Source organism: Thyridium curvatum (assembly GCF_004353045.1).
Source record: "Thyridium curvatum strain D216 chromosome Unknown NODE_14_length_560046_cov_85.173820, whole genome shotgun sequence".
Taxonomy (NCBI): Eukaryota; Fungi; Ascomycota; class Sordariomycetes; order Thyridiales; family Thyridiaceae; genus Thyridium; species Thyridium curvatum.
The window spans coordinates 1-25,189 of NW_022156769.1; the positions used below are offsets into that span (position 1 = coordinate 1).

Genomic DNA, 25,189 nt, shown 5'->3' on the forward strand with positions numbered 1-25,189 from the left:
GCACCGGGCCCAGCACGACCGCCGCGGCCGTCAACCTGCCGCCCATCGCCGCGAGCGACGGCGCCGCGTCCGGCCCGCCCAGGAAGGCCAGCGCGTCCGGCCCGCCGCCCTCGCACTCGGCCTCGCCCTCGCCGGCGCCCTCGCTGTCCTTCCAAAACATGCGGCCCGAGACCGAGTGGAACGACCTGCCGGAGCACATGGTGGCGCAGCCGGGGAAGAGCAACGGCGGCGGCGGCGGAGGAGGAGGAGGAGGGCTGCAGCCTCCGCGGAGCGGCAGCGCCTCGGGAGCGAGCTCGCGGAGCAGCTCTGCCGTGCGCAAGAAGAAGGACCGTGCCTACCCCGCCGCGGCGTTTGGCCAGTGAAGAAGAAAGAAACTCGGAAAGGGATTCGTTCGAGCAGCTCATGATGTTATGTGACAATTGTTTGGAGGACTTTTTAAAAAAAGGAGTACGAGGCGATATTGTGGTGTCAGACAGCGAGACACGGAGCTCGTTTGTTACCTTTGGCGAAGTTATTTCAAAGGCTTCAATTTTGATACCTGGAGGTTGGATGGGCGTTGAGACCGTATGGGGACATTTAGATATAGTAATAGATGGCAAACATTGCTTCGTGTGGCTAGATGGTGTGGCTAGGCAGAACAATATAGAACACTCTGATAATCTCGTTCAAACACCTGATTCACACAGAGTACTTGGTAAACCACCAAAGCGTACGAATGAGAAATCCAGCTAGTGAGTGCACCGGGTCAGGATGGATGGAGATCAGTGACAAACAGAGTGCGGTCGCCAAAAAGCGCCAATATCAAATACTGCTATGAATATGCTCCGTAAAGCCCACCCAGCTTGACCTGAAAACGCCAGTACGTCGGCTCATATGCGTGCCCTCATCGACTTTGGTTTTTAGTTTGTTGCCCATACTTTCGCCCAACTTTCATGATCATTTCTCTTTGGAAACCCTCCTCCACATACAAAACGACATCTTGCACCTTACAACTGTCCTGCCCCTTAGATGACCGTGCTCGTCTCCCCGGCCTCGGGTATCGCAGAAGGGATATTGGCCTTGGCCTCGGTCCGTACGTCGTGCAGGTGGTCCGCGACGGACTGGTTCTTTTCCATGCCCGCGGCGACCAGCGCGATCAGAGCGGCGCCGACGCCGGAGCCGTCCTTGGCGATGCCGATCCGGATGCGCTTGGCGCCCTCCTCGCCGATGCCCTCGATTGCCCTCAGGCCCTCGTACATCATGTCTCGGAAGTAGGGGTAGTGCTCGACGAGACTGCCGTCGACGCCGATGTCGATGGCCTCTCCCGCCCACTCGGGATCCGTCAGCTTACCGGTCTGGAGGACGATCGCACCGACCGCCACGGCCGAAAGACGAGCGGCCCGGCGACCGATGGCGCCGGCAATGGCCTTGAAGGCCTGAGCGTCTTCGAGAGAAGGAGAGTAGACGTGCAGATCAGACTCGAGCGACTGGCGCAGAGTACCAAGCTCAGGGGTGTTGTCTGCAGCTGCCACCGACATGATGGCGCTGTCAAGACCCCAGGGTTGGAAGATGCCTGACTGGGGCGCGATGTTGGTCGTTGACTTCCAGTCGTTGTGGCTGGAGTTGATGTCCTTGAATAGATGGATGTCGTCGTTCTTGAGCATATCGACGATGGTCAAGCGAACGATCTCGCCGAGGAACATGCCGGAAACCCGCTTCTCGAACATCTGGATACCGGGGTTGGGGGTGTTCTTGTCGAGCTGGATGTCCCAGGTGGTATTGGGCAGTACGTTGAGCTGATTGTCGAAGGAGCCCCATTCGGTGTTGATCACCATCAACCCTGTGGTCTTGTCGAACTCGCCTGTCATGGGTTTCTTGACGTTGGCCAGCTTCTCAATGTATGCGCCGTTGGTACCCGTGCCGAATATGGCCCCCAGGATGGCCCCCGTCTTGCCGGGCGAGGTGTATGAGCGTGCCATCAGGGTACCGACAGTGTCATTGACAAGAGCCGAGACCTTAACCGGGAGGTGCAGCTTGTCAATCTCAACCTGGAGCAGCGCGCAAACATCCTTGCCGACCGCGTCCGGGATGTCAAAGCCCTTGGTCCACCTGATGAGGTTGCCCTTGTTGATGCCGATCTGGTTCACCGGGAAGCTGAAGGTGAAACCCAATTGCAAGGCATTCTCATCTCTGTATCCCTCGGGGGCACTGAACGTCTGGCGCCGCCTGACAGCTTTGTAAAAGTGTTCTTGGTGGTGCGTCTTGAGGAACTCCTCGATCTGCTTGGCCAGGAAAGCGAACAGTTCCCCCGCCGTCTTGGCAACCATCAATTCCTTGGGGATGGCGACCTTGGAGTAGGTGAGGTTGAAGGTCGTGTCGCCGTTCAGCAGGATGGAGCAGACTCGAAAGTTGGTACCGCCAAGATCCACTGCCATGTACATACCCTATCGTGGTCGCAAGGTCAATGGCAGAGCTACAACGCGTAATCGGCAGAGAGTTCATACCTTTTCCGTTCCGTTGGGCACCGCAGTGACGTATGTGGGAATTTGGCTCAAACTCGTGCCATCCTGCTCCAATCCCTCGCCTGGTAGACTGTCAACATGGTTCACTCACAACGGGGTTCCGGAGACGTACCCATCTGGCGGATGAACTCCTTGACACCCGCATTGAGGTTCTCGTCGGTGTAGTCGAACTTGGCGACAACAGCCTTGGTCTCTTCTGCCAGAGCCATGTTGAGAGGCCAAGAAACTGGGAGACTGGTGGGAAAGGGTTGGTTCTCGCAGACTGGTTCGGGGTCAATCCGAGCTGGAGGGGAAGGAATAGCTCTCAAAAAAGGCTGTCCGGTGAAGATGTGAGAGTAATGGAGCTTGGCGTCACGGAACAGGAGCTGCGCGGCCTATATACACACGTGTCTGGGGTCAGTCCAACATCTCATGTTCTCTCGTGCGTCGCCAAGGGGAGGAAGAGTCTGGAGCTACGGCTCGGCAGGTGCGGGGGGAATCATGATCCAAGACGAAGGCCAGGAGAGCCAAGGCTGGTTGGTCATGATGCAACACTAAGACCGCAAGAGGCAGGCATGCAGGCACAAACTTACCAGAACCAAAACTAGGAAAGCTACCGAGAAGAGATGCACGAAGCTGAGGCAACCTTGGGACTTGCGGGCCGACTGGCTTTTGAGAGGGATGCGGGAATTGTTCATGTATGTAGCAGTCCCGGGGTCAAGACCAATTGAGCGCCACGAGGCGTCGACTGCCTTTTGACCCAAACAGCTCTGGAGATTTCGCTCGCCCGAAAGGTTAACCACGCACGCGAATGCGTTGGTGGGGGCCCAGATTCTCCGTACTGGAGCAAGAGACAATAAGCTTGGGAAAGGCTGGCTGGGATTGGGCGGGCACGGCGGGGTGAGACGAGTGGCTTGCTGGTCTGGTGGTGTCCGGTGCCGTCTCTTCAGCTTGGCGGGGTGAGCAGATGGAGCTGTGAATGACGGATGTCGGGGCCTCTCTCTGCGTGCAAAGCGCTGGGTCTCACCACAGCGCGGAGCGTACACCCTGATTGGGCGGGCTGAGGGCCTGGAACTCCTGATGCAGAAGTACTAGGTCGACAGACGAGCTGCTTGCCCACACACAAAGAGCAGACTACCAGGCTCAAGAACCCCGTAGTGAAGTCATACGACGTCGACCTAAAAAAGAAGTGGTGCCGAGCGGGCTGGCAGCTTCGCCAGGAACGAATTTCGGTCAAACTCCGGCTCCTATCGATGCAGTTAATATTCTGTACGTCTTTCCACCAGCAAATTTGGTGGTGGGAATGGCGCTAGATCTACCCACCCGACAAGAACGATGTCATGGGTCCGGGCTAGGATGGGGACCTTGGAAGGCAAAGCTGCGCAGATTGGAGGGCACTGCAAAAAAAAAAATATAAAAAAAAATGAAATGCTAGCTCCTCGCAATAACAACGGGTGTGGTGGAGCTAGTCGCCGTCAAAGAAGCTTCTCCTGAATGGAGGAATGGACACGGGGCCGGCAGGAAGCAGAAAGGTCGTCGGATATGGCGGCGTGGGACTCGGCGAGATCAATCGAGGAATTGACGCAAGGTTTGTTGAACGGAGATCCTTTGTCTCCAGAAATTGCCTCAGACTCAATGACGCTCCCGGACGAACGCGGCGCTGTTGGAACCCTGTGAATACTGGGACAAAGAGAAAGAACGCTCGTGGCTGCTCCTGGCTCGAGGAGTGCCTGGGAAGGAACTGGGATGCGGCGCCGAAAAAGAAATCGAGGACAAGGACAGGACTCAAGCGTAGCACAAATCGCAGGTAAGGTAGAGTATGCGTAGCACACAATGGGACGCTCGTAATGAAGAGACGACTCGGGCAATTGCAGGAGGGGTTGGAATTGAGGGTTTATTTGTCGTCCTCGGCCGGAAACAAGAGTGTCACGTTGGACAGCAAACGGCTTGACGAAACTAGGGAACACAGAATGGCTTTACCGCCAGAATCGTGGTGGGAGAAGGTTCTCGAGCAATGCGTAGCTATTTGGGCAGATTGAAACTCCAGGTGTCGTCAACCCTGGCTTGCTGTGCGAGCGAGCCTGCACTAAAAGGGGATGGTCTAGCCACGCCTTGGCCATGTGCTCCGTACAATACTCTCGACTGACACACACTATCAACCCTGTGTTCAGGCAAGTGTGGGATAAGAAGTGAAGAGTGGATATGGGCAGTTGAAGCCATTCCCAGATTTGGGTTTAGGCGCATCTGTGCCGCTGACCGAACATTGCCTTCATCGCCGACCACGACCAGTCAGTCGGCTTACCGATGTGGGATTCAAGTCGATACAGCGAAAAGACAATCAGTCTGTTTCAGCCCAATTATATCCACATGAAGAGGGCTGTTACGTTACTGCAGGCCAGGTGCATATTGGACAGGGTTAGTTGGGGTGTCCTGCTCACTCGAGTGCTGTGTTGAAGCATGAAACATTCAGACAGATGAAGTGGGAGGCAGTCAGCTGACACCGGGTAATCAAAAAGACAGCCAGAGAGTTCTCGAACGAATACCCATTTCAGAAAAAGCAAGCCCAGCTCATCTGCCGCTGGCATACCGATGCCAGCCTCGCAATGGGTTCCAACCTTGGGGAAGATGGACATTATCGTTTATCTGGGGGATGGGGGAGTTGGGGAGAGGAGGCCACTACCACGGAATGCTCCAGGCGATTGCGGCTGAGCGCACTTTTGGCGCCAATGACAGATTTAGGTACAAGTGTGGAGCAAACGTCTGCTAACCCGTTGAAAAGAGGGGCTCATCGGTGGTACAGCCACAGAGGGCCTCCGCGACAGCTCTCAAAGTCCTAGATTCCTTCCAAGGGTCCTGGGTCTGTCCTGGATCCAGGGCCCTGCTGAGTCCTGGAACCTTGAGGCCAATTCCTCTAGTTGGAGTACAAGTAGAGTACCTACTGTGGAGTAGCAGTAGTCTGTTTCATCCATACAGTGAGGTACGGACAACTTGACTACATATGCTCGCCGACTTGGAATAATCGGAAGTAGTCAAGCACAAGTCGAGCTAGCTGACAGTGATGTCTGTAGAACCGTCCTTGGAGACCCCATGGAGCTCTCGGTGGCCATCGCAAGATCTGAAGGGAGCATCAGTTGCTTACTGACCCCGAGTGTGGGAGTGTTTTGATGACAACATCCCAATGCAGACGCCCGCTCTGAGCCGAGAGGAACGACCGAGTAACGACAGAGGGTGGCCAATCTATTCAAATCTGTGTCCTGCTATTCCTGGGCGGGTGCCAGCCATTTTATCTTTGTAATCTGACTTGGCATCCTCTTCTGCTATTCTCGGCCCCCAAGGCACATCAAGACCTTTGCCACAGTCACACACCGCAGGGCAGGATGCCCATGCCCTCGTCAAGCACCTGTGTCAGGGCCGTGCAGGTACGATGAAAATGAGAAGGGCACAGGCCTACTAACCGACCAAACGATTTACTCTTTTTTCTTTCTTCTCCCTGCGACAGTCAAGACCACCTTCTAACTGCTCTGGAACCCTTCGAGAGGCTACGCAGACCCCCCTTCTTGATACGAGCCCAAGAGCAGGGTAGCGCGACTCTGAGTTCCCACTCGAGTGTACAAGTACGTGCATGCATGCATGGACACGGTCCTCAATGTCGCTGTAGGTAGTTACTCCACCTGAGCATGTCCCAGTTTACTTTTACGTTATGATCTCTGTGTCTTGTACCCAAATTCACCAACTACGCTGGCCCAAGCAGACATCTTGAGCTTAGGGGAGTGGTATCTAGAAGAGAGACAAACGGTAGAACTTTTTCATTGCCGAGAGGGGAATCCATGGATGCCCTACAAGTAGAAGAACCAGAAGTGCTTCCCATCCCATCATGGATCCTTGATCATCTCATCCCACCACCACCACGTTCCACGCCAGCAGCAGCACTGCCAGCACATCCGCACGCCTCAGCCTTACGCTACCTGGCTTGCTAAAACGAGTAGCGCGAGCTCAGCCGTAAGACTGGCGCAAGCGCCCCAGCGCCGTAGTAGGTAAGGTGCCTCTATTTATCGAGCCAGCCACCATTGCTGCGGGGACTTGGGCGCCCAATCCCGTCTGTGAAATGCTAGCAGAGAGCAGTGCTGCAGATTGAATCCCTATACGGAGTACTGTCATAGCGTCTGTGCTCTGTTCCTGGGAACATTCATCGAGCCCTCGAGGCTCCCGAGAACCAACCTGAGCAAGAAGCTCTCCGCCTCCATATCTGCCCGGCTCTTCTCTTCAAAAACCATGAAACACCCCCCATTCACTCACTACCTATCTACCTTGGTTTAACCGTCCTCGTCGACCGAGCCTGCACCCGCATGCAACTAATCCAACAGTCTGAAAAGGCTCACGAACCACCCTCGCACGCGCATTAGATCCGCAGGACGCAACCGCCGCTGCGCAGGTCCAAGATCAACCCCCGCTAGCGGCCTGCCTGTCCGGTACAGTCCAGCTCCAGGACCACCAATCCACCCACACTCCTTGGCCTTCAGCGCCCCCAGCCCACCGGCCCACGAGCCCACCTACCTAGCCCAACGAGCGGAGGAGAGGAGAGAGTGGGAGCAGAGGCCGAATTGACAAGTCGGCCCTGGCCTGGCGTGCGCCCACATCCTCTCTTTGATTCGGGTTGGCCCTGGGAATGCAAAGTCCTAATTTCTGACCCGACCCGACCTGCCTGCCTGGCTGTCTTTGCTGTCCTTCCTCCAGGTATTCCTGTGTGTCCCTGTCGTGTCTCAGCTCGCACATCTCCCCAGTCCCAGTCCCCGTCCACAGTCCTCTCTCAAAAACACACCTACTCCCCCCCCTCTTTATTGCTTTTCCCGAGCGACCTGTCCCTCGTCGCTCCCTTTCCATATGAGTTCTATGAACTCGCGCCTAAAAGCCTTCGGTTTTGGTAAACGCAAGTCCACCGCCAGCATCCACGGAGGCCCCGACCCGCCCCAGACCAGTACCCCTCCTCCCCAAATACCGCAGCAGTTCCCGACTGGTCCTGGCCCTGCTGCTCCCTCCATCGCCTCCAACTCTTCACAGCAGAGTCTCCCGATGAACCACCCGGGCCCTGGTCCTCGCCCGCCGAGCTACACGGCCAACTTCCCTCCCCAGGGCGGTCCCCAAGCACCTCTCGGTCGCACCAGCCCTCTGACCGGCCAAGGCCCAACGCGCACTCCCCCTTCACAGATGATCGGTGGCCCCCCGCCCATCAACACCGGCGCTCCTGTCGCAGGATACCCGCCCCCGATGCAGATACCAGGAGGCCCCCCGCCCGTCCCTGGCGGTCCTCCAGGCTACGGAGGAGGCGCCGGCTATCCTCCTCCGGCCCCCCCACAGCAGGGCCAGCCCATGCCCACGGCGCCCTTCCGTGGCAATCCAGCGGCCGAGGTGGAGGGTAACAGCCGAAGCAAGGCCCAGCTGATTGTCGGAATCGACTTTGTAAGTCGGCCCTCTCCGAGGCGCGGCCGAGTCTCTGCTCTGAGGTGTCTTGTCGCTGACAGCTACCCGTCTGTAGGGAACCACCTTCTCGGGTGTCGCCTTCGCCTTTGCTACTAACAATGAAGCGAAAGAAGACATCATTACTGAGTGGCCGGGTGCTGGTTCTTACACAAAGCAGAAGGTTCGTACCTGGGGTCTCCATCGCAAGCGCATCTGACGAGGTCCGTCGACTAACACCTGTTGTGCCATCCAAGATTCCCACGGTGCTCTACTACGATCAGTACCAGAAAGTCGTCGGTTGGGGTCCCGACATCGCAGATGCTCTAGCGCCCACCGGATACCCGAAGCCTGGGGTGCAGAAGGTGGAATGGTTCAAGCTGCAGCTGATGCTGTCGGGCAACACCTACATCGACCCCATCAACCTGCCGCCACTGCCCCCAGGAAAGTCCGAGATTGATGTCGCGGCCGACTACCTGTTCAAGCTGCGCCAAGCCATGCGGGCCGCCCTGCAGAAGACCCTCGGCGAGGTCTTCAACCGGGAGGAGCGCAACATCCGGTACTACCTGACGGTGCCCGCCATTTGGAACGACGCCGGGAAGGCGGCCACCCGCGCCGCCGCCATCCAGGCCGGCTTCCTGAGGGACGAGAACGACAACCGCCTGACCCTGGTCAGCGAGCCCGAAGCCGCCGCCCTGTTCTGCTCCAAGACGGGCCTGCTCAACCTCAAGGTCCACGACGCTGTGCTCATAGTAGATTGCGGCGGTGGTACCGTCGATCTGATCGCCTACGAGGTCGAGGACGAGAACCCCTTTACTGTTGCCGAATGCACGGCTGGGTCTGGTGATTCGTGCGGTAGCACCGCGCTGAACCGTAACTTCAGCAACATTCTGCGCACCAAGATCCGGAAGATGAAGCTGCCCGACGGGTCCAAGACGGCCGGCCGCGTCTACGCCAAGTGCATCATGGACTTTGAGAACCGGATCAAGGCCGACTTCCGCAACAACGGCCAGAAGTGGGCCGTCGATGTCGGCATCGAGGCCGAGTTCCCCGAGGCCGGCATCGAGGAGGGCTACATGACCTTTACCAACGAGGAGATTCTCCAGTGCTTCGAGCCCGTTGTGAACCGGATTCTCGAGCTCGTGCGGAACCAGATCATCGCGATCCAGGCGCAGAATAGGACGCTGCAGAACATCCTGGTCGTCGGTGGTTTCGGTGCCTCCGAGTACCTCTTCCAGCAGATCAAGCTGCACGTGCCTCCCCAGTTCCAGTCCAAGGTCGTGCGGCCCATGGACTCGGTCGCCGCGATCGTCAAGGGCGCTGTCACTGCCGGTATTACCGAGCGTGTCATCACCCACCGCATCGCGCGCCGCCACTACCTCATGGCCACTCTCCAGCCCTTCAAGGAGGGCTACCACCCCGAGGCCTACCGTGTGCCCTCCCTGGACGGCAAGGACCGCTGCAAGTTCACGCGGCAGATCTTTGTGCAGAAGGGCCAGAAGGTCAAGAACGGCGAGCCCGTCAAGGTTTCCTTCTTCCGCCAGGTTGCCCCTGGCGCCACCCTCATGTACGAGGATATCCTCTACGCATGTGACGACGATGTCTGCCCCGAGTATACTAAGGATCCTCGTAAGTCCACCTATTGCTACTCATTTCACTTCGTGTTGCTCACCCTCCTCCTCCCCCTAGGCATCAAGGAGGTCGTCACCCTCACTTCCGATCTGTCGCGGAAGAACCTCGAGAAGGACTTTGAGCGCATGGACACTCCGCAGGGCACCTTCTACCGTGTCTACTTCGACATCTACCTGACCCTGGACGGCTCAGAATTCAACGCCGAGCTGGTCTGCCAAGGAGAGGTCATGGGCCGGTGCCGAGCCCGATTCAGGTAATGAACGGCCGCTCGGAGAGAGAGAGCCGTGCGGAGGTGGTACAGCCACATTTCGATTCATTTTACTTTTACGATGATATGGCGCCAATTGTTCCATCTTGATACCTCGGCCCATCGTGGCCAAGCTGATTGGATTTTGGCGGGCGTATGTTCTTCCCGAGTTCTGGTGCTATTGCCAGGCTAGGATTTGATCTGCGATAATTCAGGAAGACATATGCCAGAAAGACAAAAATACACGGAAGTGCAGGGGGGGAGGGGGGTGGGGGTGACAGACGATGGAGTCTAGGAATATGACGACTTGTTTTTCTCCCAGGATATCCTCGCATCTCAAGGGGTTGTTGGTCGGGACATTGGTTGGAGAGGGGGGGCATTTGGCGGAGGATACACTTTGCAAGCATTGGGGGTGGGTAATTACCCGGATCGCCAACATTGCGTCGGGGATAAACCGCCGCTTTTTGTGTGAAATGAATTGTAACGCCCTGGGTGTTTTTTCGGCGCGTCGAACCAAACCGCTTTTCTCTCGCGAAGCACTTTCTATTTTATGCTTGTACATAGTCAGTCGGCCAATGATGATCCGTCAAAGACAAGCCCTCGTCTTCGCTGAGCTGAGCTGTGTGGTCAAATTCATGTTCATGGGTGGGTGTTTGGCTGACAGTTGCCAAGTCATATAATAAAACCTCGTGAGATGCAAGAAATACCTGATACGAGGCCGTGTAGTTGCCTACTGGCTATTACTGACTGATACGAAGACTTGCACTACGAAGTACTTTTTTAGACCGAGAACGATTTCCGAGGCTAGCAGTTTTCTCATGGGAGATACCTAATATAACATTTGATGAGTTCATCTAGCATTCCCAGGTTTCCTTCCACCTTGTTGGAGGGAGCCTTGGGAGCCCACCATTCCCGACAATGCTCGTCGGCGGGGCCTGCCTACCTAGTTAATCAATCCGCTTGATACAGGGCGGTGATGTCACAGGTCGGAGGGGAGCACCAGGACTGGTTGGTGGACGTTGCGCCCTGCCTATGTACAAGTACAACGAGTTGAACGGGAGGGACCGACGTTGTTAGTGCATGGGCCTCGTCTCGCATACAAACCCGGCCTTCTTGAGACGATGATGCTTAACAGATTTAGACTACAGACCCCCTGCACTAGTGCTAGTGTGTGTGTGGTGCCCATCCCTGCAACTCTACACGCATCACACACTACAAGTCCAGCCATGGAGGAGGAGGCCAGGAAGCGCGCAGTCCCGAGAGAGAGAGGCATGTCGACTGTTCCAAGGATTTCCGGGAAACCATTCGTTCCTGCGTCATCCTGCAATCCCGGGTTGGCAGCCATCCATGGTCTACGTACGCGGTCCAAGGCCACCGCAACCGCTCACCACTCACACCTAGGTACCTACCTCCATTACCTAGCTGGGTAAGAGTGGTGATCGTCCCCGGATTCCAGGGCCTGCAAATCCGGGAAAGAACTGGGCAGCGAGTCGCTCGCCCTGGTTCGAGTCCAAGATATACAAGTAGATAATGCAATGCATGCTGGTAAGGGCACAGGCAGGTTTGCTTGGTTCCTCTTGCTTTCTCCTGTTTCGAAATCTTTATCTATATTCTCCTTTGCCTTTACCCGCCCGCATCAGAGTGAGTGTGAGCATTACTATACACGCATCTCTACTTTGACCTAAGAATCTGAAACCGTCTCCCCCTCGAGAAGCCCTTGCGCTGCTCTTTGCCCGCCTCCCTGTTTTGATCATCGATCGGTCTTTTCCTTTCGACAGGGCCGATCGGACCTCCCCTCCCTCCTCCTCCTCCACCCTCCTCACAACCAGGCGAGAATGTCCGAGACGTACGTCGTCCCCTTGAAGGTCACCAACAACTGCGGCGAGACCCTGTGGCCGGGCATCGCGACGCAGCACGGCGTGGGGCCGGGCACCGGCGGGTTCGTCCTCGACCCCGGCCGCACCGTCGGCTTCAACGTGTCGTGGGACTGGCAGGGCCGCCTGTGGGGGAGGACGAACTGCAGCTTCAACGACGACGGCAGCGGGCCGGCCAACCTCAACGGCGTCGACGGCAACGGCGCCGCCTGCACCACGGGGGACTGCTTTGGCAAGCTGGACTGCGAGTTCACGGTGAGTTTTGTCGTGCTGCGACAACCCTTTTACCTACCTACCTACCTACCTACCAACGAGACAAAGAAGAAGAAGAAGACGAAGAACGAAGAACAAAAGCCGCGCTGACATCGATACAACACCGACAAAAGGGCGCAACGCCATGCACCCTCGCCGAGTTCAACCTCTGGGGCGGCGTCGAGGGCCGGCAGACCTTCTACGACATCAGCCTCGTCGACGGCTACAACCTGCCCCTGGGCGTCGTCTACCTGCCCGCGCCCAACACCTCGTTCATCCCGCCCAACCTCGTCAACGCCGCCTGCATCGCCACGAGGGGCGGCTACCTCGCCGAGCCCCCGCGGCGCAGCGGCACCGTCTACGGCAACTCGTCCTTCCCCGTCCCCTGGGAGAGCCGCGTCCGCGACGCCGACGTCGCCCGCTGGTGCCCCTGGGACCTGCAGTCCCGCCCGCCCACCAAGCCCGGCGACGGCGTCTTCCCCTACCCGGACGACGACATCGAGCGGCCCGTCTTCGACCCCTGCCGGAGCGCCTGCGCCGCCCACGGCCGCCCCGAGGACTGCTGCACGGGCGCCTACGCCGACGCCGACAGGTGCACGCCGTCGCTGTACAGCCGCGCCGCCAAGCGCGTCTGCCCGGACGCCTACAGCTTCGCGTTCGACGACCAGACCAGCACCTTCATCATCCCCAGCGGCGGCGGCTGGGAGGTCGTCTTCTGCCCCCGGGGCAGGTCGACCAACATCCTGCGCACGTTTGGCGACCAGCTGCGCGCGCTGGCGGCGAGCGGCGCCGTCTCGCGCGACGCGCTGGCCCGGGAGCTGGGCAACCTGACGTACATCGAGGAGCACTCGACGAGCGGCGGGACGGCGACGGCGGCGCCGGTGTCTGTCGCGAGGGTGGTTGGGCTGGCGGTGGTGTTGGGGCTGTTGTTGTTGACGTGGTGAGACTTATTTTATGGAGTTGGATCGGGGTTTGCGTTCTGGAAAACGGGTTTGTTGGACTACATACACTACGAGAGACGAGATTATGATGAGAGTGCTGGGCACTCAAGTGATACCCCTTTTTTTTTCTTGGTATAAGTAGGTAGGACATAGATACCCTTAGCAATGCATTTCTTACACTTGAAAAACCATGTGAGGCCCAGACCAACCTGGGGATCGATGTCTGTCCAGAATCCAAATCGTCCAGCGAGGAATCAGCGCATCTCTAATTTGTAGTCTGATCTCGCAGGGTGCATCGCTATCAAAATGCCTTGGTACACAAGAAAGCAACCCCTATTTCTATTTCTCTTCCAACCATTCCCCCCCCCCCTCCCCACATTCTCAACCCTTCCTCGCCCTCCTCTCCTTCCGTCTCCTCTCCCACTCGGCCCTCTCCTCGTCGTCACTCCCGCTAAACTCGGCATCGTCATCGCTCTCCTCCGCCTGTTGTTCCTGCCGCACCACCGCCGCCGACTTGCCGGCCGGCACCGCGCCGTGCGCCGCCGCCCGCGGCTCGCTGACCTCGACAAAGTCGCCGGCGTTGAGGTTGGCGTACTCGTGCCGCTGGATGAGCTCCCGCAGGGCCGCGTTGGACGGGTCGACGAGCTGCGAGGGCGTCAGGCGCGCGCGGTTCCGGATGCGCGTCGACGAGCCGGCCTCGAGCATCATGTCGACGAGGGCGCTGCCGAACTCGCGCTGGGCGGGCGGCTCCGAGTTGATCCACCGGATGGCCGTGTGCAGCGGCGTGTCCCCTTCCTGGCGGTTGACGGGGTCGCACTCGAAGTTGGGCTGGTCGAGGAGGAGGTCGATGATCTCGTCTTGTGTGGGAAAAAAAAAGGGTCAGTTTTGGCCCTATTTTTGGAAAAGGGGGGATATGACGGAGAGAGGGAGGCAGGAGAGCGAGGGTAATGGGGGAGAGTTTCCGTTGCAACATACAGTTTCCCCGTGACGCGGCTTCATGGTACAGGTGGTTGCCCATGACCGTCGTCGTCTCGTTGAGCAGCTTGGCGATCTCCTCCTCGGACTTGCCCTCGAGCGTCTCGGTCAGCAGCTCCGTGTTGTTGCGCCGGCAGGCCTCGATGAGGATCTCCTTGACCGAGGCGCCCTATTTTGTAGAGAGAAGAGTAATCAGCATTTGCCCGTGGGTGCTGTAACCCTTGGAAGTGTGCGGGCAGCAGTGGGAAAGAAGCTCACCTCGTGCACCTCGTTGTCCCCCGCCATGATAGATGTGTCGCGGGATCCGGGTGATGTGACGCTCTGCTTGCGTACTTATGTGATAGGGAACGTCGGCCCAGTAGCTGAGGAGGTCAGAGGAATATCCGGCCGGAGAAAAAGGCTATGGAGCCGGATTAGAGCTTGTATATGCGTTGTCGTCGTTTGCTGCCCAGTCTTGTGTGTGGGCGAGGTGGGAGCCTGGATCTTGGTTGGGACTTTCCATTTGTTGTCTGGGAGTAAGCCACTGGAGCATGCAGGAGGTGGCAGTGATGGGCAGTGGGAAGTTCGGGCTGATGTCTGAGGGTGTGTGGTGGGGTGTTTCAAGCGCCTTAGGGGGGCCACATTGGGCGCCCAGCGGGGTTTCGGCGGCGTTTTTCTTGCGGTTTCCGGCGGGCGCTTCCAATGGATGTTAGGTTCAAGGTTGCTGGGTCCCCAGCGCCTCGGGCTGGTCACAGCACTGGAGGCTTTGGGCCAATAGTAATGCCGTCGCAAAGAGTTTGTCGATGCTGAGCATGCATCAACTCGAAATTTGTGACTACAACCTCGAGACTCATCCACGAATTCAACACTCGATCAAGCACAACAGGAGCACTGAACCCCCGTTCCTTGCGGAGAACATTTATAGAATTTCAGCAAACTTCTCTCTCGCATTACTGTATCACTGCGTTAGCGGTCCTGTCCTCGCCTCCTGCCAATCAATATGCTACTCTGTATGCCTCCAATCTCTTTTTCTCGTCCCGAGCAAAGAAGCTGACCCTCTCCAACCCCCCCAAGTCTGTCCCGGGTGCGCCAACGTCCTCACCGTCTCGGTGATGCCCGAGACGGGCAAGAACCGGCTCGAATGCCGGACCTGCCCGTACGAGTACGCCATCAACGACCCGCTCTACAGCCGCCGCGAGTTCACCCGCAAGGAGAAGGAGGATGTCTTTGGCGGCCCGGGCGCCTGGGACAACGCCCAGAAGACGAGCGCGCAGTGCCCCCAGGGCGGCTGCGACGGCGGCGAGGCCGCCTTCTTCCAGGTGCAGATCCGCAGCGCCGATGAGCCCATGACCAGTTTCTTCAAGGTACGTTTGCGCACACGGCCAAGTGTGGTGGGTGGTGTTCTTGTGTGTGATTCTGACCCGAGCTCCCAGTGCATGACTTGCGGGCACAGGTGGAGAGAAAACTAAGGCGGGTTTCTTTCTGGGGCTGGCATTATCGGGGGTGCTAGCAGGTTTATGGTTTGATGACTGCATTGCTCGGCGCATTCATAGAAGATCTGGAGTTGGGGTTGTTTTTGTTCTTTCGTCATCTCGAGATATTGTCCGTCTCTGTCGCTCGGGGGTATACGCTCGCTCCGTGTGGGAGACTTAATACAAAAAGAACCAAATAAACATGCTCGTAATCGACTCCGGTATCGCATCACTGAGACTCTCTGTGCCACAGCACCGCATCCCGCAGCCAATCCTGCATCAGCCTGTTCATGACGTCGGGGCTGATAGCGTCCTGGCGGAACCGTTCCTGCTGGAGCAGCTCGAGCATCTTGAGGGCCGGGCCGGGGTACGTCAGGTACTTGGAGTACGGCGGGTGCTTCCAGTACTGGAGGTATTCGAGGTATGCGACGAAGGCGGGCTGCGTGAAGAACTTCTGGGTGGCCAAGTAGTTAACGTAGAGCGGGTTGCCCAGGGCCTGGACGAACTCGAGCTCGAGCTCGAAGCGCGTAGCACCGCCGTATTTCGGCTCGACGGGGGCCGCCTGCAGTGTCGGAGGTTCTGAAGCGGTGGCCATTTTTTTGCCTCCTGCTTTTTGAGATCCCGATGATGCCCAAGGTGTGGTGTTGGATCAGGAGGGAAGATTGATGGAAGGATGGTGGTGGTGGGTTTGGATGGAGGAACTCGCACAGTCCAGAGCTCGAGCTGTGAAAGAAGCGATTGATTTGATGGGAAGACTACGGACCTAGCAGGGGTTTTATTGCGGGGTGTCGTGTCGGTGTTCTGGCAGCTGCAGGTTGGCTGGGCGTACTTTAATTCCCTAGCCTATAGGTACCTACAATCCCACCGCTCAGGTGAAATGCATTCAATACCGCTTGCAGCGGCAACGCATACTCCCTGCTGGGTACCTAAAGTTACAGGTCAAAGGTCAAAGTCTGATAATGTATTCATACAATGGAGTCTCTATAATAGAACCCTCATTGCCATTCGTACGTTGCCTAGCTAATCATAGCTCTCTCCTGTCCAATCCACAGCGATGTTTCATAGGTAGTACGGACATCACACCAGCCAGCTTTGAATAAAGTACCTAAGGTAATCTGAAAGGTCGCCAACCAGGCACGGGCAAGTCACTGGGTGGCTGTAGGTGACAAGACAGTATTGTACAAACAAAGACAGAAGAAGCAAAGTGGGTGGATAGGGGCGCGAAACCCAGGATCGAAATCCATATAAGTGGATTGGTGGTTGCCACGTCTGGCAGGCAGCGGGGTTGAACATGGAACCTCAGGAGTTTACCACATCTGCCTTGTAAAGCTCACTTTTGCAACAACTTCTAGGTTGTGGTTGAGGTGATAAAAAAAGACAAGGACAAAAATCTTTTTGATCTGGCAGAGATCAAAACGGGCCCACCTGCTTTGAATTTCGTCCAGCTCGCCAGTGCTGGTCCTCAACACCACACAGTAACATCTTGGTGGCCACCACCAGTAAACAAAAACACTTCCCTCCTCCCAGATCCGCCCACCTGCGCCGCAAAGACTCCCTTCCTACTTCCTCCCGGCAGGCAAAAGACAAATGGCGGCGCCTCGCAAGATCAAGACCCGCTTCCTCATCATCTCGGACACCCACGGCGCCCGCCCGTACCCGGAGGACCAGCCGTTCCGCCGGGACCGCGTGGGCCAGAACCTAGCCCAGCACGGCATCCAGATGCTGCACGGCTTCCGCCGGCCCCTGCCCGCCGCCGACGTGCTCATCCACTGCGGCGACCTGACCCGCTCGTCCGGGCCCGACGAGTACGCCGCCACGGTCGCGCTGCTGCGCGAGGTCGACGCCCCGCTCAAGCTCGCCATCCCGGGCAACCACGACACGGCCATGGACCGCCCCGTCTGGGCCGAGCTGCTGACCACGATGCCGCGCCACGACCGCCACGGCGCCGACAAGACCCGCTACCCGGCCCGCGTGCTCGACATGCTCGACCGCGCCCGCCGCGACGACGGCATCCTCGTCCTCGACGAGGGCACCTACCGCTTCGTCCTCGCCAGCGGCGCCCGCCTCACCGTCTACGCCACCCCGCACACCCCGGCCTACGGCTTCTGGGGCTTCCAGTACACGCCCGCCGCGGAGGGCGGCCCCGGCCACGACTTTGCCATCCCCGCCCGCGGCGACGTCGACGTCGTCATGTCCCACGGCCCGCCGCGGCTGGTCCTCGACCGCACGAGCAGCGGCGAGGACGTCGGCTGCCCGGCCCTGCTGGCGCGCACCGCCGCCAGCCGGCCCCGGCTGCACTGCTTCGGCCACATCCACGAGTCGTGGGGCGCCCGCCTCGTGCGCTGGGAGGAGGACGACGACGACGACCCGGACAACGACGACAACAACAACAACAACAACAACAACAACAAGTCCGTCGACCTCGCCCGGCTCGAGGACCTGGACCCGCACCCGACCCGGGACCCGCCGGAGGAGAAGCGGGCCAAGGCGGCGCGGCACAACGCGCTGGCCGAGCGCCGGTGCATCTCGGCCAGCCTGTGCCAGGGCGACGCCCGCCCGCTCGAGTACGGCGCCGAGACGCTGTTCGTCAACGCCGCCATCATGAACCTCGCCTACCAGCCCGTGCACCTGCCCTGGCTCGTGGACCTCGAGCTGGACGAGGCGACCGAGGAGGACAGGAGGCGGGCCGAGGCCACGCCTGCTGCCATCGAGGCCGCGCTGGATATGAAGTCGGTCACCAAGGATCCGGAGGAGAGGTGAAGAAAGACGTCGTGCTTTCTGTCATCAGGTGTATGTGTATCGTACCCATCTCTTCGATGGGGGGGGGGGGGGGGAGGGCGAGCAAGGAGAGGGATCAACGGCTGGGGTGACATCACTACGAAGCTGGACTTCGCCCATGTATGATAGCAGACAGCGTTGTTTTGATGACGATGATGATGATGATGATCAAGATTAGACTATTCTAGTTAGATACCCCCTCCTAGCCAGTATCTGCCCAGGAGCGGTTTTCTCTTTTTCCTCTCTCTGCTGGCATTACATCAAAGGCACATTGAAGAGCGTTTCCTTTTGCTGCATCTCTCATCCCATTACGTCGTACACATCCATTACATTTCCCTTTGCTCTCGTGAAGATAAAACGCTCTCTCAGTCTTTTTTCCCCCATTGAACTGGCCAGACACACAATTCTTTTGGCGTTCGTTTCAGGGGTTTGGTCCGCCCCCCGAAAAGCCCAAACAAAGATTCGGGCAACGTCGCAGCGATCAGTTGCAAGCGTCCCCGCCTTACAGGGCAGCAACGGCACCGATCAGGGCGACAAAGGCACCGGCGCCCCAGACAACGGGCTGGGCAGCAGCATTGGTAGGCGTAGACGGCTTGGAGGTCGTGCCACTGCCGCCGCTGCCGCCGCCGCTGCCGCCGCCGTTGGTGGGGTTGGGCTTGCCCGTGGTGATGGTGCCGTTGCCGCCGCCGGCCGTGCTCGTGACGGTCGAGACGGTGCCGACGCCGCCGCCACCGGTGGACGCCTTGGAAGAGGAGGAGGAACCGGCCGTGGTCATGGATCCCGTAGCGGACGCGGAGCCCGAGCCGGAGCCGGAGGCCGTGGAGGAGGCGGTCGCGGTGGCGCTGAAGGCGACGCAGAGCTGGCTGCCGACCGAGGCGGCGGCGGCGACGTCGGCCGGCGAGCAGGCGCTCAGGATGCAGGGGGCCACGAGGACGCCGATCTGGCCCTGCTTGGAGCCGCAGGCGCAGGCCTGGTCCGTGGCCTGGCAGCCGGCGGCCGTGATGGCCGAGGACAGGCAGGAGGTCTGGTTTCGGGCAGAAGAGGCACGGGGTTAGCTGTGTGAAGTCCAGAATGAAAGAGGCCATGGGAGAGCACGCGGGCGAGGTTTGTATCTCCGCTGCGGCCGGCCAATTGGTCCAGCAAAGAGGATTGGGGAACTTACAGCGCAGGCAGGCTGGCCAGAGAGGTTCTGGGCGGCGGCGATGCCGGCGACGGCGAGGACGAGAGCGCTCTTCATGGTGACGACGTGGAAGGTGGTGTGGTTGCCGGGGTGTGGCGTGAGTGTTAGGTGACTGGGCGAGCGAGTGTGGTTGGTAGAGCGTGTCAGCAAAGACACGACACAGAGCTGGATTGGGAAGATGGAAGTTGAAGCAATTGATGTCAACGGCATGAGAACGCGATGGTTGGTGAGAAGCGAGGAGGAAGAGGAGGAGAAGAGGAGCGAGAGCAACGTAAGATGGGAAGCCCAGCGCTTTATCCGTTACCAAGCTGGGAGGGGAGCACGTTCACGCCATGATCCATGCGGTTCGGGTCCTCCTTCAACGAAGCTGGACCCATCCTGGATCCTCTTTAGCTCGGGCGGCGAATCCCAGGCCCTCCAGCTCCACCGGGTCCCCATTCCCGCGTCCCAGAGCTTTCCCCAGAGAGTCGACCGTGGGAGCCTGGTCAGTGCAGCCAGCGCTGGCTGGTGTGCGTCCCGGGGAGCTTCGTCGAGGAATAAGCTACGCGACCCATCCAGCAGAAAAGAAGAGGACCGCCCGCCCTGTGAACCCCTGTCGGACTCGTCGTCGTCCCGCGAGACTTTTGACCTTCTCACCACAGCCAAGCAGGCCTACCCACCACGACACGACGCCACCATCCCGCCACCTGTGCTCCTGATTCGCCTGATCGTTCGTGCCAGGGGCAGAGCACTTGGGGCACAAGCTCTGGCCCAATCGAATGATCAATAAATGCTGTGGTAGCTGACCATCCGACCCAGCAACAGCGGGCCGCTCGTGTTCGTACGCAGTGTACGTAGTCAGTTATGCGTTGTTGTTCTGCATCATATCACGACTTGAAGGTTCTGCCTCTCTCATTTTCGTCTTGGCCTTGCTTCTGACTTGCTTTCCCTAAAGCCGGAAACTTGCATGATCCTCCCTCTCCAGTCGGACGAAGAGAAAGCTCTTTACCGACAACGCACGCAGTCTAGAACCTTTCCCCCTGAGCTCTAGCGATGCAGCCCATGCTTTTCCCAGGTCCCGGCCGCGCCTGGTGGCGCACTCTCGCCCATCCGGCTCCAACAAGGGGGACATCCAGAGCGGGTCTAGGACACTGCCGATCCTCCATCCGGTGGTGGCGCCCCACGATAATTAAGCTTCAAGTACTTAGTAGAATTTCTCTTGCAGTAGTCGGGAACGAAGAGAGGGATGGGCCACCTAGTGTGAAAGCTTGAGACATCCAGCAGTACGCCATACGCGCCATCACCTTAACTTTGCCGCCGTTGGATACCAGATAGAAAGAGAGAGAGAGAGAGAGAGAAAACCGGTGCGCTTTGTGAAGAGGCTGGGTGTACGGTATTGCTCAACCAGGCCTTCGCAGTGCCACCCCAATACCTACAGTACGTAACTCGGGCATTGCCGTGCCGCCTTCAGTTCTCGACCGTCTACCGAGACGCGGGAGGTGGAAATGTAGGGTGGAAATCGCGGTGGTATTTGATACTTGAGTATTGCATAAGTCCTAGTGCAAAAGCTCCCCGAGAAATATGCTTTCACCCTCCAGAGCAATACAGTGGCTCCTGCTCCGGCATACACCTGATTCGCGTTCTCAGGGCTGTGCTATCCAGGGAGGGCAGACACGCGAAGGGGGCCTCTTACAGAAAAGATCGTCTACATCAGTTAGAGCACAGCTGAGGAATTCCTCTCTTGAAGAACCGTAAGAATGCATTTGTCTCTTGAGTAAATAGGTGCTTGAATGTTAATAGTCCTGGATGCCACCTTCACATGCCCCCATCCTCAGCCTTGCCTTCTACCTGGCCAGCCAGAGTGGTCCATTCATTATTTGGAGCTGGCTATTCATTGTGACCTCTTAATGAGACAGACACCTTTCACCCTTCTTCACATCACTACTACCTTGGTACCTAAAATACCGAGTATATAGCCAGATCCTGAGCCAAGGAGCGACAGTCGGGCAGCAGCCAAGGCAGCAATATCTCTGAGGTAGTGGCATAGCCTGCATGGCCACAGACCATCATATCATCCAAGTACTGGGATGTCAATTGCAACTGCAACCTGTCGTTTTATCAGGAATGAGATCAGGAAATGGGTCTGGGTTAGGGCGCTGCCAATCAATGTCTCTTGGTAGATCAGATCTAGAGCCGTTGCACCCGCACATACCTCACAGTGCGGCTCAATTGAGGTGCGAATAACGATACCGGAATGGATGGATGTTATTTTCGAGCCAGAAAACATGGTATCATGATAGTCCAAGTCTTCACACACACAATAATCTCACTGCAACATGTAGAATCGGGCTGTGAAGTTATTTCGTTTTGATTGACCGTATGATCCCCTTCCGTTTCCATGCATTGATGAACGAAGAAATCACAAGTAGCAGGTGCTTTGTGCTGATATGGCAAAACCGCTAAGCGGTCGCAGACCTGAACACCCAGACCAGAAACCCAACCCCGTCTTTTTCCACCTCCTGAGCCCGTCAGCCCATCTACTTGTGCAGCTTGCGCTGGTAGAAGGCAAGCTCCTCGCCCTCCAGGATGTAACCGTCGCAGCGGCCGGACTGGCCGGGCCTGCTGGAGACAACGGCATACAGACGACCGGCCTCGAACTGCTTCTCGATGGCACCCTCGACCTTGCCCTCGGCGGCGTAGCGGGCGGCCTGCTTCTTCTCGACCGACTTGCTCTTCTTGACCTCCTCAGCGGCCTCCTTGCCCTGCTTCTGCTGGCGTCTCCGGCCGATGCTCTGGCCGTAGTGGGCCTCGTACCACTGACGGAAAGGAGCGGCATCGATCTGGACGACGGCGGACTTGGTCAGGGTGTTGGTGCGGACCAGCTCGTTGTTGGAAGGGTGGTAGGCGACACCGATGACACGGGTCTTGCGGGTGCATCCCTCCGAGGCCCAGGCGAAGTTACCGGAGTCGAGGCGGAGGGCACGGTACTTGTGGTTGCCGCCGCGGGTGCGGACGACGTGGACACGCTTGGCACCAATACGGGTGTTGGCAGGCTGGCGGCCAAGCTCGAAAGCGCGCTTCTTCCCTGTTGACGGAGGTCAGAACGTATGTTCCAGGATGTGACCCATCCTGAACGATACGGGCTTTCGATTGTTCAGTATTCATGGGGACGACGCACGGTAGTAGGCACGCTTGGCGCCCGAAGCGGAACGCTTGTGACGGGAGTCTCTGGAAATACCCATGATTGCGGTTTCTGCAGAGCAAGGCAACTATTAGCAAGCTGAAGTTGTCATGAGGGGAATGGAACATGAAAGGCGCCCCAATGCCGGGATTCGCGATTGCATCCCGGCATTTGCCTGGTGACCTCGCAGTTCCAGGACATCGCATCTCCAAAAATGAAAGGGTTCCGTCGCATCTCGAGTACTGACCTGATGATTCGCAAGTTCACCAGCGCAATCTGTGGAAATTTGGTCGTGGGGAATTCGAGGTGTGGAAAACGCAGACGAGAAAATTCAGGACCACTTTGATGGATGATCGATTGTGCGTCTAGTGCGTGTAAATTTGTCGCCCTTTCAGTTTTTCCGGGTCCACTTTCTCGAGCCCTAATTGACTGGACCCTCAAAACACACGCGCGAATGAAGAAAGCCTAGGTTTGTTTTTTATGGGGCAGAATGTAGGCAGTCACGTGCTCTTAATCATGCAATCAGGTACCGCTGTACCTGTCAAGTCGACCCCTGCACGCCCAGCACGTACCAGACCTACTTGGGTCGGTACTTACGGAGTACAGCAAGCAAGTATCGACGCAGTTTGGGACGCTTGCACCACTTCTTGACAACAAGTCCTAGCATCGTCAGAAGCGTTTGCGCGTCGTTACATTCATAGTTGTGACGCACTGCTTCGCAGTCCAATGACAGGCCGTGGAAATATGACCAGGTACATACCTTAGCTCAGAAGTCCTGTGAGGCACGTACATATGGCCACGGAGCCCAATATATTGCGAAGACATGGTTCGAATTTGGTGTCTTGTTTTGTGTGGCTAGGCAGAGTACCTATATCTTTCCCAGGCCTGGGGTCCGCCAAGCTTAACCCAGCACTTCCTTTGCCTTACTTCGGTAAGCCATCACTTGATGCTTGCTACCTAGGTAGTCACTTCGGGTACGAGTATACATCTCGCCAGCGACTTCGCACTTATTGATCCCTGTTAGCGAGGACTATAGAACCTGTCGCTTCGGCTCCAACATCGCCATCCATTCCCCGTCACCTGTGTCTCAGGCTCTGCCTTCTTTCTCCAACCAAATTTGTTGCAATTCTCTACCTCGACCAGGTCTCTCAGCTGGCGACTTTTTCCTGTCATGCCCATGGATTAGGTTGCTATTCCTCAACCAAGCCAGTCAAGGTCTGGAATCTCGGTCTGTACCAGTCGCCGCGGCTATACTCGTCACCTTCACCTCTGCTCTTTGTAAGATCTCGATTCCACCGTGGTCAGGAATAAAATACTGACTCGCATGGCAGCGCGAAATCACTACCTTATTGCCATGGAGGTCCCGAGCAACTTGCCCACCATGAACACCACGGGCCATACACTGGCCAAGAACGTCCCCAGCAGCCCGAAGTTGGGAGACTACCTGTCACAGCTGGTCGACATTGTCAAGGCATCGGTGGCCTAGGAGGCTCCTGATCCCTTGCCGACAACTGCCGGTAAGCGCCTGTCTCCATTGCAGATCAGACTGGAATACTGACTCCTTGATGAAGAAGCTGAAGCACTGGTAGACGCCAACAAATGCGCTGGATCGATCCCGCCACACGACGTTCAGATCCTTCCGGTTGCATCGACTGACGAATCGGCTTGCAAATCGTGGTCTGGGGATGACGCAGAGTCTGTTCCCTCGACTGACACTTCAATCTCGGAGCGAAAGGTCAACATCGAAGTCACCCAACCAGAGCCATTTTCCGACGAAGACGACTGGATCTTCTTCCCAGCAGCATTTGAGCCTCGCTTTGCCACTTCGGCCTAGGGTGATACACCAGTTTTCCACCCTCCACGGGGTCAGGACTGGGAAGATGGTGATTAGGTCAAACTATGAGATCTGCCACCGCACTGACTGCGGATCTCACGGGTCCTGTTGTTTGCCATGAACAGAGACGAGGCCCATCGATCGGCCAGCAATGAGTAAGTCAAATCCTCTATAGCATCGGCATCGGCATTGGCGGCCCGGCGGCCGGCCCATGTTGGACACGAGCTGACGCGGAACAGAGCATCTCGGAAGGTGTCCCGAAGATATGTACAGAACAACCAAGGAGGGGCCGCATCGTTGCTAGGATGTCCATCTTCACCACCAGGTGCAAGTGCGGTTGGAACGAGGCATGTCCGAGACTTGAGTTGCTCCTTCTTTCGACTGCAATACATTCATCTTGGCTTTCTGTCGCTCCAAAGGTGAAGAAAATGCAACAGTTAGTAGTGCATAGGGCATAGTGAGAATAAATATACTCGTTAGTCCTATCAACCATGCCGAATCGCGTCGAGAGTTTTATCTCCAGGGTGAATGATGTCTTGGCGAGCGCGCTCTCGCTCGCTGGAGGAACTTCCGGGAAGTTCTGGCACTGTCTACGTAAATGAGAAGTCGATATAATTATGTTCAAGTGGTTCATATGGCAGCCTTATCACCAGGCGCAAGTGGTGATTGAAGGAAGATGCCATATTTGGCATGTGAAAAAGAAGTGGAAAAGGGAGACGTTACAGTTGGGTGAGAAACTGTGGAAAAGGGCCCTGTTCCACACAGCAAGCTCAGTTGGTTGGCACTTGCCTCGGCCCCACCGGGCGTACCAGGTCGAAGCTCAACGCTCAACCCAAAATTCGGGCGGCTCGACGAATTCTACACATTGACGCCCTCTCTCCGATCCGTCCGCTGCCCAACTCCTGGCCTGCATTCTCTGTGTCCGCGCCCC

The 25,189-nt window shown here is 57.5% G+C and overlaps 11 protein-coding genes across 11 annotated transcripts; 5 read left to right on the forward strand and 6 right to left on the reverse strand.

Moving 5' to 3' along the window:
- On the forward strand, positions 1–362 carry E0L32_003191 (uncharacterized protein; the record flags this gene model as incomplete). Its single annotated transcript, XM_031137465.1, has 1 exon — positions 1–362. A coding segment is annotated over one exon (362 nt), but the record flags the coding sequence as incomplete, so codon positions are not given.
- A 642-nt stretch (positions 363–1,004) lies between these two features.
- On the reverse strand, positions 1,005–3,178 carry E0L32_003192 (uncharacterized protein; the record flags this gene model as incomplete). Its single annotated transcript, XM_031137466.1, has 4 exons — positions 1,005–2,423; positions 2,484–2,563; positions 2,614–2,875; positions 3,074–3,178. The coding sequence occupies 4 exons, from the start codon at positions 3,176–3,178 to the stop codon at positions 1,005–1,007; spliced, it is 1,866 nt and encodes a 621-aa protein (XP_030998785.1).
- A 4,183-nt stretch (positions 3,179–7,361) lies between these two features.
- Positions 7,362–9,823, forward strand: E0L32_003193 (uncharacterized protein; the record flags this gene model as incomplete). Its single annotated transcript, XM_031137467.1, has 3 exons — positions 7,362–7,937; positions 8,014–8,118; positions 8,192–9,823. 3 exons carry the CDS (start codon positions 7,362–7,364, stop codon positions 9,821–9,823), a joined length of 2,313 nt encoding a protein of 770 aa, XP_030998786.1.
- Positions 9,824–11,648: 1,825 nt separating this feature from the next.
- E0L32_003194 (uncharacterized protein) lies at positions 11,649–12,883 on the forward strand (the record flags this gene model as incomplete). The annotated part of the gene is made up of 2 exons (XM_031137468.1): positions 11,649–11,942; positions 12,074–12,883. 2 exons carry the CDS (start codon positions 11,649–11,651, stop codon positions 12,881–12,883), a joined length of 1,104 nt encoding a protein of 367 aa, XP_030998787.1.
- Positions 12,884–13,261: 378 nt separating this feature from the next.
- E0L32_003195 (uncharacterized protein) lies at positions 13,262–14,140 on the reverse strand (the record flags this gene model as incomplete). The annotated part of the gene is made up of 3 exons (XM_031137469.1): positions 13,262–13,737; positions 13,856–14,024; positions 14,114–14,140. 3 exons carry the CDS (start codon positions 14,138–14,140, stop codon positions 13,262–13,264), a joined length of 672 nt encoding a protein of 223 aa, XP_030998788.1.
- Positions 14,141–14,946: 806 nt separating this feature from the next.
- Positions 14,947–15,303, forward strand: E0L32_003196 (uncharacterized protein; the record flags this gene model as incomplete). The annotated part of the gene is made up of 2 exons (XM_031137470.1): positions 14,947–15,198; positions 15,268–15,303. 2 exons carry the CDS (start codon positions 14,947–14,949, stop codon positions 15,301–15,303), a joined length of 288 nt encoding a protein of 95 aa, XP_030998789.1.
- A 232-nt stretch (positions 15,304–15,535) lies between these two features.
- On the reverse strand, positions 15,536–15,901 carry E0L32_003197 (uncharacterized protein; the record flags this gene model as incomplete). The annotated part of the gene is made up of 1 exon (XM_031137471.1): positions 15,536–15,901. One exon carries the CDS (start codon positions 15,899–15,901, stop codon positions 15,536–15,538), a length of 366 nt encoding a protein of 121 aa, XP_030998790.1.
- Positions 15,902–16,893: 992 nt separating this feature from the next.
- E0L32_003198 (uncharacterized protein) lies at positions 16,894–18,066 on the forward strand (the record flags this gene model as incomplete). Its single annotated transcript, XM_031137472.1, has 1 exon — positions 16,894–18,066. The coding sequence occupies one exon, from the start codon at positions 16,894–16,896 to the stop codon at positions 18,064–18,066; it is 1,173 nt and encodes a 390-aa protein (XP_030998791.1).
- A 520-nt stretch (positions 18,067–18,586) lies between these two features.
- E0L32_003199 (uncharacterized protein) lies at positions 18,587–19,321 on the reverse strand (the record flags this gene model as incomplete). The annotated part of the gene is made up of 2 exons (XM_031137473.1): positions 18,587–19,108; positions 19,247–19,321. 2 exons carry the CDS (start codon positions 19,319–19,321, stop codon positions 18,587–18,589), a joined length of 597 nt encoding a protein of 198 aa, XP_030998792.1.
- Positions 19,322–21,780: 2,459 nt separating this feature from the next.
- E0L32_003200 (uncharacterized protein) lies at positions 21,781–22,485 on the reverse strand (the record flags this gene model as incomplete). Its single annotated transcript, XM_031137475.1, has 2 exons — positions 21,781–22,328; positions 22,422–22,485. 2 exons carry the CDS (start codon positions 22,483–22,485, stop codon positions 21,781–21,783), a joined length of 612 nt encoding a protein of 203 aa, XP_030998793.1.
- Positions 22,486–24,141: 1,656 nt separating this feature from the next.
- On the reverse strand, positions 24,142–24,751 carry E0L32_003201 (uncharacterized protein; the record flags this gene model as incomplete). The annotated part of the gene is made up of 3 exons (XM_031137476.1): positions 24,142–24,296; positions 24,347–24,639; positions 24,732–24,751. 3 exons carry the CDS (start codon positions 24,749–24,751, stop codon positions 24,142–24,144), a joined length of 468 nt encoding a protein of 155 aa, XP_030998794.1.
- Positions 24,752–25,189: the final 438 nt, after the last annotated feature.